General features: G+C 43.3%; 1 protein-coding gene across 1 annotated transcript; it reads left to right on the top strand.

Annotated features, from left to right (window-relative positions):
• Positions 1 to 10,172: 10,172 nt before the first annotated feature.
• On the top strand, positions 10,173 to 11,875 carry LOC142826999 (uncharacterized). Its single transcript, XM_075920389.1, has 2 exons — positions 10,173 to 10,888; positions 11,251 to 11,875. The coding sequence occupies exons 1-2, from the start codon at positions 10,201 to 10,203 to the stop codon at positions 11,751 to 11,753; spliced, it is 1,191 nt and encodes a 396-aa protein (XP_075776504.1). The 5' UTR covers positions 10,173 to 10,200; the 3' UTR covers positions 11,754 to 11,875.
• The last annotated feature ends 694 nt before the right edge of the window (positions 11,876 to 12,569 follow it).

Below are 12,569 nucleotides of genomic sequence, written 5' to 3'. Positions count from 1 at the left end.
CAAGGCCACTGAGCAGCCACCAATTCTGAGATTTTCAAAAATAGGAATCTAAATCCTGTGTTAAGCACATGACTGATTTTCAGACACCCTAGGGAACATGGGATAGGGCTGTGACAGAGGCAGTTTGGGTGCCAGTTCATGCCAAGGCCAGCACCACACCTGTGCCTGATTGAACACTGACAAATGCCTAGCTGGAAACTAGTCTGCTTCAACTGTAAGGCAGTATTGATAAAATAGGTATTTGTTTTATAGAGCTGCATTTAGTGATTGGACTTTATTAAATGATTATGAGTTGACGTATGCATTAAGATCAGTTGAGATAGCTGCATCATATGTTGTGATGTAATATATAATTGTTTTGCTCTTTAACTATGAAAAATGTTTGCTATGAAATGGGAAATCTCCACCATCAGAAGAGAAGCATTACTAAGGACAAAGAACTAGGAGTCTGGTGACACTTTAAAGAGTAACACATTTATTTAGGTATTAAGGCATAAGCTTTTGTGAAATACAACTCTTTTCCACAGATGCTGAAGAAAAAAAGAAAGAAAAGAAAACAGAAAAGGAAGGGATACAGAGATGGGGGTGTGACATCAGTGCTAATTAAAATCAGACTGGATGTGGCTCACTTCCAACAGTGATGAGAAGTTGAGAGTACCTGAATGGAAAATTACCTACTGTAATGTGAGAACTACTCCATGTGTCTATTTAAACTTTGCTTCAGGGTATAAGACACTATTAATCCACTTCCTTGTAGTAACCTTTTCAAAGAGTTTCTTTTTTATATATATATAATTTTGAGAAATCCTAGAGAAAGAAGAGAGTCTGTGCTAAGTACAATCAGTCTGTAAACAATGCCCTTTTCTCCTTCCTGTCTTCTAGTTTTCAATGGTACATTTCTGTTCTTTAAGGAAAAAATATATGATATAATAAACATATTCTTCATGATAGTGCTATTCTATTTTTGAAATGTAGCTGAAGAGGAGAGGTGTGATTGCTGGGGAAATGCTCATTATTTTTGAATTGGACAGTAATGACTCTAATATAGTGGCTAAAGCTAGCAAATAATGTCCATGTGCAGCATACAATTATGTACTTTCCTGTGATATTTTTATTTTTGTAAGCCCAAAGCATAATTTTTAATGCTTGTATCATTTTTGTTATATCTCCAATGACATCCTCTTGTGAATTGTACACACTCGTTCTTTGTATAATAAACTAGCTCTAAGGAACACTTTAAGAATCTGAAAAATTCTTACATACCTGCCCTCCATTATTTCCTTTAAAACACTATTAAATTCATTAATAAATAGTCATCATACATTTAAAAAAATCAGTCCCTTAAGAACTCATGGTGATTAAGCCATATCCAGTAGAATAAATGTTGTTTGCAGTAGCATAATCTAATCAAACTACAAATTTCTTCTATTGCCATCACCATGGGATTTCCAAATCAATGTCTAATCATTTGAAAGTTCAGTTTAAAAATATCTGAATAAGGGCTTTAATTGGCTTGAGTATGCTCGGTGATGCAGAAGACATGAATGAATTAATTAATTCGAGTCATCTTGTGGACCCCTTACTCAATCTAATAAACACTTGTTCAAATTGTCCCTTTTATATTTGTGCTTTCCAATGGGCACTAAATAAAAGCTTCACCAATTTGCGTAAGGCCCTACAAGACACAGAACCCAAATATCCACAGAATCCAATGAATCCAATGGTAAATAAGACAACCTGCTGCAGCTTTCCCAAAGAACAAAACACACATAAAGAAATATAGTCAAATGATATAAAATACAGATTGAAACTCTCTTAATCGGGACTCTCTGGTCTGGCAACATCTGTGGATCGAGAGTCCTGGTGGATGGCTAGCACTAAGGAGCACTTCAAGCTGGCAGGACAGCAGGCGCCCCACATGTAGCAGTGAAACAGTCATTGGGCCAAAGCCAGAGAGAATGAATTATAAGCTGGTGATTAGAGCATTACCGATGGGAGATCCAGGTTCCAGTCACCTTGTTCCAGTTACTTTTTAAGTATTAACAATAGAACAACTTCAATGGGAAAGAGTGAGGGAGCCACATCATAATATACCATAGCTCAGTGATTAGAACACTTTCCTGAGATATACTAGACCCTTGTTTAAATCCTGCCTCCTCTTGCGGCAGAGAGGGTGGAAACGAACCTGAGTTTCCCATATCCTAGCTCCGTGCTCTAACCACTGAGTTAAAACTTACAAGATAGGCACCACCTTTGTCCAGCATTTTAATGAGACTTGATCTGGCAGTCCTAAATTGGGTGTTTGGACATCAAACCTTTGTGGACTGGATCCAAATAGCCTTGGGACTGGGCCAGGAGCCTGATTAACAAACAAAACAACCAACTGTAGATCTCAGACAGTCTACACACAGTTGGGGCTACCCAGACATGCCTGGGCACAGACAGTATTTGTGGGAAGACAGCAGGCTGCAAGGAGCAGAATTACAACAGCTAGCTGTCTTCCCACACAGAAGAGGCTCTGCAGTTGAACAATAAAGAGACCCGCTTTTTTTAGTGAATTTTTTCTGCCACGGATCTCTGACTTTCAGCAGCAACTTTTAGAAGCCTCTCTAGCAATCGCGGAGATGTCTCAAGACATAAAAATAATAAAGGTTGGAAAGACTGGAGAAAATGAGTTTCCAACTGAATTTTACAAATAGTTCTCTGGAACTTTAACACCTAGATTAAGAGAAAACTCTCCTGTTTACTTTAAGAAAAGTTATTCCTAAATCTGGGAAAGACCTTGAACTATGAAGTAATTACAGGCCAGTTCCTTTAGCTGTGATGCTAAGATTTTAGCTAAAGCTCTTGGTATGCTGCTGGACACAATTCTCTAATGTACTATAGACATAAATCAAGCTGGCTTCCCTTCCTAATGGACATGACTAATATAATTTGCATCAATTCTTTGATATTATTATCACTTCAAGAGAGTCTAAAAAACACTTCTGTCATTTCTTTAAATGTCAAAAAAATGTTTTTGATCACATAATCTGGAACTAGCTTTTTCATCTGTTAGAAAAAATTGGATTTGGTAAACAATGGTAAACTTGGTTTGGTAAATAATTGGTAAACAATTTATTGCTTGGAATAAGCTTTTAGACTCTAACCCAACTTCCAGGTTACTTCAATGGTATTATTTCTGTTCCATTTCCACTACTAAGAGATATAAAGGAGGGCTGGTCCCTTTCTACTTTTCTCTTTGATTTAGCTCTAGAATCATTAGCCATTGCTATCCAAACAAATCAACATATTTATGTCGACCAACCAGAGCACAAAATTATGCTTTATGAATATGAGTTTCTCGTATTTGTATCTAAACTGGAGGCTACCATTCCTAAACACATTTAATCATTATTCTATAAATAAATTTGGACTCATTTCAGGCTATAAAATTAATAGAGGTAAATCTTAAATCTTAGGCTTTTACAAATATACCCGTAAAGAACTTTTCTCAAATTGGGACATTCATGACAATTCTCTTATATGAAATATTTAGAACTACTGAGTCCCCAAAATAGCTAGGTCATCCATAAGATAAATATAGACCCAATTATTGCCCAAGTGCTCACAATTTAGGGAGATAGAGTTTATTAGCTCTCTGTTTGTGAGGTAAAATTAATATCCTGGGAATTAATATCCTTCTGAGAATTTTGTTGTCCTTTCTATTCCTCTAACTTATTTTATGACATTCAGCAATACAGGTATTTTCAGAATTGCTTTGGTTCACTGGCAAGAAATAGAAATAGTAGCCCCACCTATCTATGGGAGTGTTTAATTTTCCCAAGATGGAAGATGACCATAGCTCCTTTCTGTTAAGTCAGGAATCTTCATGGCTATTAAGTATGACCACATAGACCCCATGTTGGGTTCTGGTTAAAGATTAATTGATATACCCTCTCCCTCTTTCATATACCATAGGATCAAATTATTATAGAACTGATAGTTCTAGAACTCCCACAATAGCATCTGTAAAACAAGTGTGGTCCAATTTGGCTAAAAAGTTCTGCTTCCATCCATCCTCCATGTGAAAGCTGTGAAACAATCCTATCCTTAAAATGGGTGGCAAAACCTTGATGTTGAGGGATTCAATGGACAGAGGAATAATGAGTCACTGCTAAATGACAATGATACATTTAAACCATTTGTAGATTTTCTGTAGCAATATGGAAATATGTCCAGTTAAATATTTACTAAGAAATGTATTTGAACTGTATGCTTCGGGAGCTCCCAAACTTTCAGAACTTTTATTATTTTGAAGGAAGTTTCCATGATTTACTCAGCCAGTGATATCCTTTTTAATTTTATGGCACAAAAAAACTACCAACAATTGATAGCATGAGAATTATTTGGGAGAGAGAACTAACATGCAACTATCTCTGACCCAGTTTTTTTAATGTTAAAAAAGCAAATATAGATCAGAGACTATGGGTTATTCACAAAAAAGTCTCCTTTTTCAAATTTACTGATCATCACATAGGCTAATAATTATTGGATTCAGAAATCCTGACTGCTGGTAGAAATATTACTCCCTTGGTGATACATTAGTTCTTGTGACCCTATACCAGGAATTTTTGGTCTGAGATAGGTCAAAGGTCCAATTTGAAATATAGTGCTAAATTGGGGCCTTCCCCCTTAAGTTTCTTTCCTAGATATATTCCTGATATCTAGAGATTACCTGGTAACTGGTAGTGTGGTTCCAACATGCAGCTTTGGTTGCTATAGTATTATTCATGCAAAAATGGAAAATCAATCCTCACCAAATATTGATGCCTGGCTCAATGACATGGCTGATCTCACAGTTAATGAAGAACTGGCACTCTGAAGACAAGGAATCACCCAAAAATTCAAAGCAATTTGGGCAACATTTTTAGAGGTAGGCAATTAACATATATCCTGAAGACAGGTATGTCGCGTCCTCTCTCCAGACTTTATGCTAGCCCTCTTTTTTTACTTTGTTGATTATAATGGTATTTGTGTACTTGAAAAAATAATAAAAAATATAAATATGAAGTATTTTAAATTATAAATATGAATATCCCAGAGCACAGGATGTTCAAATATTTATTATTATACCAATCTTATCAGAGTTTAAACTGAATAGGTGGACAGACTCACATATGCATGTCTTATAGAAAATGAGAATTTTATTAGCAAGTTCAATATCTGAGACATGACATTTAACTGAGTAGGTATGCAAAGATAATGTCATGAAGATTGAATAATGGGAAAGGACAAGTCTGGCCCTTCTCTTCCACAGATATCAATAAGGAGTGAAAATGGTGGGGGGTCCGCTGCTCAGGAGATAGACAGGAAACAAAGATCTCATGAAGCAGACATCCATACACCTGCCACTTGTTTATGCATTCATTATGGGGCTTCCATATCTTAAACTACTTCTACACTAATAACTATGGGTATGTCTACACTACCACCCTAGTTCAAACTAGGGTGGCTAATGTAGGCAACCGAAGTTGCAAATGAAGCCCGGGATTTAAATATCCCGGGCTTCATTTGCATCTTGCCGGGCGCCGTCATATTTAAATCCCCCTTAGTGCGGACTCTGTGCCTGCGGCTACACTTTGTGGAACGAGAGAGCCTAATTCGAACTACCTACTCCGTGCCGCGTGTAGCCGCAGGCACGGAGTCCGCACTAAGGGGGATTTAAAAATGGCGGTGCCTAGCAAGATGCAAATGAAGCCCGGGATATTTAAACATTTGCAACTTCGAATGCCTACATTAGCCACCCTAGTTCGAACTAGGGTGGCAGTGTAGACATATCCTATGAGATTATGAGATTTTGCTGTATGGTTGTTGTTGAAATAAGTTGTGAGTTTGCGAGATGCCCAGTGCTAGCTCTCCAGTGACTGAAGGGGTGGTGAAATGACCAGTGATCAGTTAGAGGAATTCTGTAAGGGACATCAAGGATTGTTCAACTATAAAAATCAGCTGTTCAAGCACCACACCATGGGAATTTCTGAACTCTGTAACTCAGCAAAGCCCACCAGGATATATTTGTCCAGTATCTTTTCAGGGACATGGACTGAGAATATAAAAAAGGGACCTTTCTTCTTCCCTGCCTATACCGAAGGCCACAAAATGGTGGGAAGACAAAGATTTTGAACTGAAGAGATTAGTTACAGGCTGGAAAGGAAATTCCACCTCTGTATTAAAAACTGTAATCAACCTACAACATCCAATGAGTCAAGAAAAGCAATTTGATTCAAATCTTGCTTAGTCTGAAAGTTTAGAATTTAGAATGTGCGTTTACTTTTTATTTTTTTTATATCTTTATTTCTGACCTTTATACCTACGACTTATAATCACAAAAAAGCTATCTTTCTATAGTTAATTACAACATTTTAATGTTTTATCTTTGCCAATGAGTTTGCCTAAAGCACTTGAGGAATCTGTTTAGCTTACAAAGGTTGGTTCATATCCACTCTCCTTTGATGAAGTAACGAACTAATTAATGAGCTTGCATTGTTCAAGAGACGACCTCTGGCAGTGTATCGTGATACATTTCTGGAATGCAAGGCTGGGAACCTTGGCAGGGGGGAGTGATTTTCTGGTGTTTTCCTGTGTGTAGTGGCATGGAGAATATTTGGCAATTTAGCTGGGTGTGGCTCTGTACTCTGGTACTGGCTGGGAGAGACTCGCTGCTCTGTCCTCAGCAGAGAGCTGCTGCTGTCACTGAGGAAGACATACCCCTCTCTCAGGCAGCTCCGTGTGCAAAGCCCTGAGCCATTGGTTGGGTGGAGCTCATTAAGCAGCTGTAGGGCTGTGCTGCCATGCAGCCTAGAGGGAACCTTGTTTTTGGTGTCAAATCAAAAAAGCGCTCCTGATTGGATATTTTAAAAAGCAGCAAATAATAGGAGGTAGCTTTGAAACTGTCCAAATTATAACTCCTTTATCACAACTTGACTGATTTCTAGAGGCCACAAGGTAGCAGGAAACTTGGACCTTGCTGTGACAAATAAAGTAGTTTCCTGCAATATTCTTGGAAGGCAACATTGTATTAATTATAGGTATTATTGTGGCCTAGGATTTTAGGTAACCTCTCTGGAAGGGAAATGTGACAGATGTAAAACATGTCAGTTCAGAGGATTATATTACAAGTATGGACTTTTGGCACCATAAGTGTTAATTGGATTTCCTGGAAAATCTCTAAGGAGAGGTTAATATTAATTAACCAATTCCAATTATGAAAAACCAGTGTTTTTAAGACATTCTTAGGACAGACTGATTATACAGAAGGCCAAGACCAAAGGCCTAAGCTGTATAAAGAAATGGTTGATCTGTCAAGTCTTGATTCTGCTTCTGGATCTAGAGGGATGAACTGGTACAATGGGGAAAATGCAGTCGTGACTTTTAAAGGACTACACTGTGCAAGAACGTGAAGCTGCAGTTGGGAGTGATGCAGGCTTTCTAGAATGCATTTAGTGTGTTAATATATTTTCTTGGTAACGCTTTGACCTTAAGTATATTAATGCTTCATTAAAAAGAGTTGCATGGTAACTTGTAACTGTCAACAATGCACTGAACATAACCGTGAAAGAGAAAACAAGGCTCAAGCACAGTCCTGCTCAAGCAATCTGGGCAAGGTAGGGTGCTGTTCAGTCTTAAAAACCTCAGTTAAAATGGAGTGACACACAGATCTTCTCCCAGGAGAGTGGATGGCTGGTGGGAAAGGCAGCAGAAAACATATGCAGTTGCCATGAAACCTATGTTAGAATTAATTATATTGATTTCAGTCTTATGTAAAACCGTACCTATAATAAGATGGGCAACTTTGACTTCATTATCCTCTATGTGGGAGGTTTAAATAAATGATTCTAGAAGGAAATCAAACAATAGGGATCTGCAGCAAGGAGGGACAAAAACAATCAAAATCCTGGCAAGGCATTTGTGACAGAATCCTAGCTGTAGCACCCTCATCCCTGTTATTATTGATGCACATTTTCTCATCTAGAAGTAGTTAACCACTTGCTACTAGTAGATTAGGAGCACCTGGATCATAATGATTAGGGTCAAGGTGCAGTTGGGAATATATAAGTGGAAGGAACAAGAAGAAGGGAGCAGCTAGAGCTGCAGCTGTTGAAAGGATGAGTTGTATGAAGGAGACAGGCTGCATGAATAGAATGCAAAGCACAGGGCATGAAAGGCAAGCAGTTTGGGTGGGTTTATGACTGCGAGATGACACTGTAGCCCTTTCACTGGTAGCAGTCGCAACCAGAAGGGCTGGGTTCAGTATTTAGTGGGGTTCTTTCAACAAGGTAACCAAACTGGGTCGAGCCCTCACCCTTAAACTGGGAAAATTCCAGCCTACCCATTGGGTGCCTTTAGAGGCAATTCTTTCCCTCTCGCAAGCAGCACTGAGTCAGAGATAGAGACAGTCCATTTAATAACAATAATCTATCATCAACCCACAGGAACACACATGAACAAAGAAAACCTGTAAGCAAGGTACCATCCCCAGAGTCTACAGGGCAGAGCCTTTTACTTCATGGCTACGTCTACACTGGCATGATTTTGCACAAATACTTTTAACGCAAGAGTTTTTGTGTTAGAGTATTTACGCAAGAGAGCGTCTACACTGGCATGTGCCTTTGCACAAGAGATGTGCTTTTGCGCAAAAGCATCCATGCCAGTATAGATGCTCTCTTGTGCAAGAAAGCTCTGATGGCCATTTTAGCCATCGGGCTTTCTTGCACAAGAAACTAACGTTGCCTGTCTACACTGGCCTCTTGCGCAAGAACAGTTGCATAAGAGGGCTTATCCCTGAGCGGGAGCGTCAGAGTATTTGCGCAAGAAGCACTGATTTTATATATTAGAACGTCAGTGTTCTTGCACAAGTACTCGCAGCCAGTGTAGACAGATGGCAAGATTTTGCACAAAAGCAGCTGCTTTTGTGCAAAATCTGGCCAGTGTAGACATAGCCAAAGATCTTTAGCCCAACCTCAACTCATATGGTGTGGTTTCCCCCCTCTTCAAACACCCTACTCACAGGTCTGTCCAGTCAGTGAAGACCCAGAGTCCATAAGTACATCATTCTGATGTCTCCATTCGTGGAGCATGTGGAAAGGCCACCTACATGCTGCTCCCACTGGCCGCCTGTCAGCCACGCCACTGGATGCCTATTGCTGCTCCTGCTGACCAGCTGCTTCTGCCAGCTGCTGCTCCTTCAGACCTTGTGATAGATTTGGCTCTAGGCCAAACCTAGTGATTTCAGCTGGTCCTCCTTTGGGCAAGGGGCCTGACTCAATGAAGTCTCTTCCAGCTTTAGGATTCTAGGATTCAGCTCTTAGCCCACAGCACAATCCAGCCAAAAAATTCCACCATCCTCTAGAATAACATTTTAAAATAATAAAGAGACTCCTTATGGAGTCTGTTTTAATTCTATCATTAGAGTGTGTGTGTGTGGGGGGGGGGGGGGGGAATAGGAGGAGGCACAGGTGGAGCCAGTCTTACAGCTTTCATCTGGAGAACATATAGTCTGCTGGTTCATATCCTCAATCAAGGAGCCCTGCTTTTCCCCTCAATTGACTTCACAGAGTTTGGAAGAGAAAGCCTTGTCCATCCAAGATTCTGTACAATGACAGTGTCTGTCCTTTGAACTGAGTTAAACACAATCTGCTTTTCTGCATTCCCAATAACTGCAAATATTGGTGATCATATTTTACAATTCCTACATTTAGAATTAACATAGTTTGTGACCCCACAGCAGTCAAATTGGTTGTAATAGGCAAAATACCATTCTAAGAGTTGAATATCTAGCAGGCCTAAGCAACTGAGTGAACTGTATTTACATAACCACACCCAAGATTTCTTTCCCACACCTGTGTGAACCATATTTACATAACAACTGTTGAATGCCTAGCAAGTCTAAGCAACAGAGGCCGTGTCCACACTCAGGGGTTCTTTCGAAAAAAGTAGCCTTTTTTCGAAAGAACTTCCCCTGCGTCCAGACTCAAGCTGCGTTCTTTCGAAATTAAATCAAAAGAACGCGGCTTTTCTTTCGACGGCGGTAAACCTCGTTTCACGAGGAAGAACGCCTTTTTCGAGGGAGATCCGTCGAAAGAACGTGAGTCTGGACAGGGGGAGCCCTTTCTTTCAAAATTATTGGCCTCCAGGAACAAGCCCTGGTGGACAATCTGGGCCATGGGTTGCACGTCTGTGGTTCCTGGCTGCAGCCATTCCTTAAAGGGACAGGCGCACCCTCACAGCCACTTGTTGCAGACAAGGAGCCAGAGCACACGGCGACCTTGCTGCAGCATGTCACAGCCCCAAGAGCATCCTGGCCCTTCCTCCGAGCCTTCTGGGGACCCAGCCAAGGGCTCCAAGCGCCGGGCACCATCCTGGTCCGGCGCAGAGATCAAGAGCCTGCTGGAGCTGTGGGGAGAGGAGGAGGCCTTACAGGCCCTCAAAAGCCGGCGGCGAAATGCCGAAATTTATGGCCGCATGGCTGAAGCCCTGGCCCAGAAGGGCCACTACCCCCGCACACAGGACCAGGTGCGCTCCAAAGTGAAGGAGCTGCGGCAGGGCTACGCCAAAGCCAGGGAGGAGAGCTCCCGGTCTGGGGCAGCCCCCCACTACTGCCCCTACTACCCAGAGCTGGACCAGATCCTGGGTGGCAGTGCAGAAGCACGCACACCACGGCGGTTCGTCCAGTCTGGATTGGCAGACCCCGTGGTGGACGCTCCCGAGCAGGACCCAGAGCAGTCTGGAGATGGGGACATGGTGCCAGAGGAGGAGGACAGCGAGGAGACGGCGACCCTCACCCTGGAGCCAGTCACCCAGACCTCTGAGGCCTCCCAGGCGTCATCTGGCGCGGGAGAGGAAGCAGCAGGTGAGTACAGTGAGTTTGTGTCACACCCGGGGGGGGGGGGGGAGGTAGGCGGGTGGGTGCACAGTGGGTGATGCACAAGGGAAACCTGTCATGCTCAGGCTGATGCCCAGGTCACACACACACACACACAGTGTGACCTTCAGACTGTCTGCTTCCCCTGTCTCAAGGGAGAGGGCATGCCCTTTTGGACAGCTGTTGCACACATGACTGATTGTGATAGAAATGTAGCCGTGTTACTCTGATCTGAGGAAGTGGGTCTGGCCCTGGAAAGCTCATCCCCTAATAAACCATCCTGTTAGTATTGTGAGTGCTACAGAGTCCAGTTTATAGGACTGATTGTGTCTTCTTCTTTTCCTCCACAGCCGGACCAGCCGTGGAAGAGGGCCGCAGCACCCCAGCCCCACCTCCATCTCCATCTCCATCTCGGAGACATGGGAGCCGCAGACACAGGCGTGTCTACGCCGACATCCTCCGGCAGCACGTCGAGGCTGTGCAGGAGCAGAACGCCATCCTGCTACAGAGGGCGGAGGCAGAGGAGCGGTGGCATGATCGGCTCATGAATGAGCTGGTCCTGCAGCGCACGGTGCTGTACGCCACCCTGAGGGAGGTCAGCGGCTTGCCTGCTGCTGTGCCTGGTCCTGCTCCTCCAGCACCCCATGACCCCACCCCACCAAACCCCCCTTCCACAACAGCATCCCTTTCCCCCCTTGGACCTCCCTCTCCCCCAGCCCCCTCAGCTCCCCAGCCCCTCTCTCCCCCTGGCCCTCCTCTCCCCCAGGCTTCCACGTCCCAAGAGCCCCCCAGCAGCCAGCCAACCGACAGGTGCATCACCCGATCCCGTAGCCGGGGAGCACCCCAAACATGAGGCCCAGCCAGGAAAGGGAAATCTGCCAAGCCCCGTTCAACCTGATCCCCTTCCCCCCTCCAGGTTTCCAGTCCCCTTCCCCCCTCCAGGTTTCCAGTCCCCTTCCCCCCTCCAGGTTTCAATCACCCCCATCACCCCACTTATTAAGCTCAAACAAAGGGTTAAAGGAACTGTTTGTTTATTGTATATAGTTTGGCAACAACAAAAATGAAAAAAAATTTTGTTATGTTTGCCACATTGTTTGATAATATTTACAAAATTATAAATAAGTAAAGAGAACATTTTATTTTGAAACACACCCTGGTGTAAGTGATGTGTCCAAACTGGGTCAGGAGATGGGTTGTGGAGGGAAGCTTCTATTGGGGGCCAGGGCCCAGTCCCCAGGCAGAAGCCCCTCAGTGCACTCAGTGGCCTCCACTGGAGAATTGCTCCCGGAGGGCCTCCCGGATGCCAACTGCAGACCGGTGAGCCTGGCGGATGGCAGCTGTCCGGGGCTGGGCAAAGAGCCTCTCCTGGGCATCAGCAGCTCTCCCCCACCCTGGTAGGAAGGCCTCCCCTTTCCTCTCCACGAGGTTATGGAGGACGCAACACGCGGCCACCACCTCGGGGATGTTGGTCTCCCCCATGTCGAGGCGTGTGAGCAAGCACCGGAATCTGCCCTTTAAACGGCCAAACGCACATTCCACCTGGTTGCGAGCCCGGTTAAGGCGAGCATTAAACTGCTCCTTGCTCGCATCCTGCTGTCCGGTGTAGGGCTTCATCAGCCACGGCATCAGGGGATAGGCGGCATCAGCCACTATGCACACCGGCATGTGC

This window comes from Pelodiscus sinensis, chromosome 1, assembly GCF_049634645.1.
Source record: "Pelodiscus sinensis isolate JC-2024 chromosome 1, ASM4963464v1, whole genome shotgun sequence".
Taxonomy (NCBI): Eukaryota; Metazoa; Chordata; order Testudines; family Trionychidae; genus Pelodiscus; species Pelodiscus sinensis.
Note: the sequence above shows the minus strand (reverse complement) of the source record. Positions and strands in the feature narration are given on the sequence as shown.

Coding starts and splice junctions, on each gene's coding strand:
- LOC142826999 (XM_075920389.1), top strand. CDS start 10,201: ATGGGTTGCACGTCTGTGGTTCCTGGCTGCAGCCATTCCTTAAAGGGA. Junction 10,889..11,250: donor CGCGGGAGAGGAAGCAGCAG/GTGAGTACAGTG, acceptor TTTCCTCCACAG/CCGGACCAGCCGTGGAAGAG.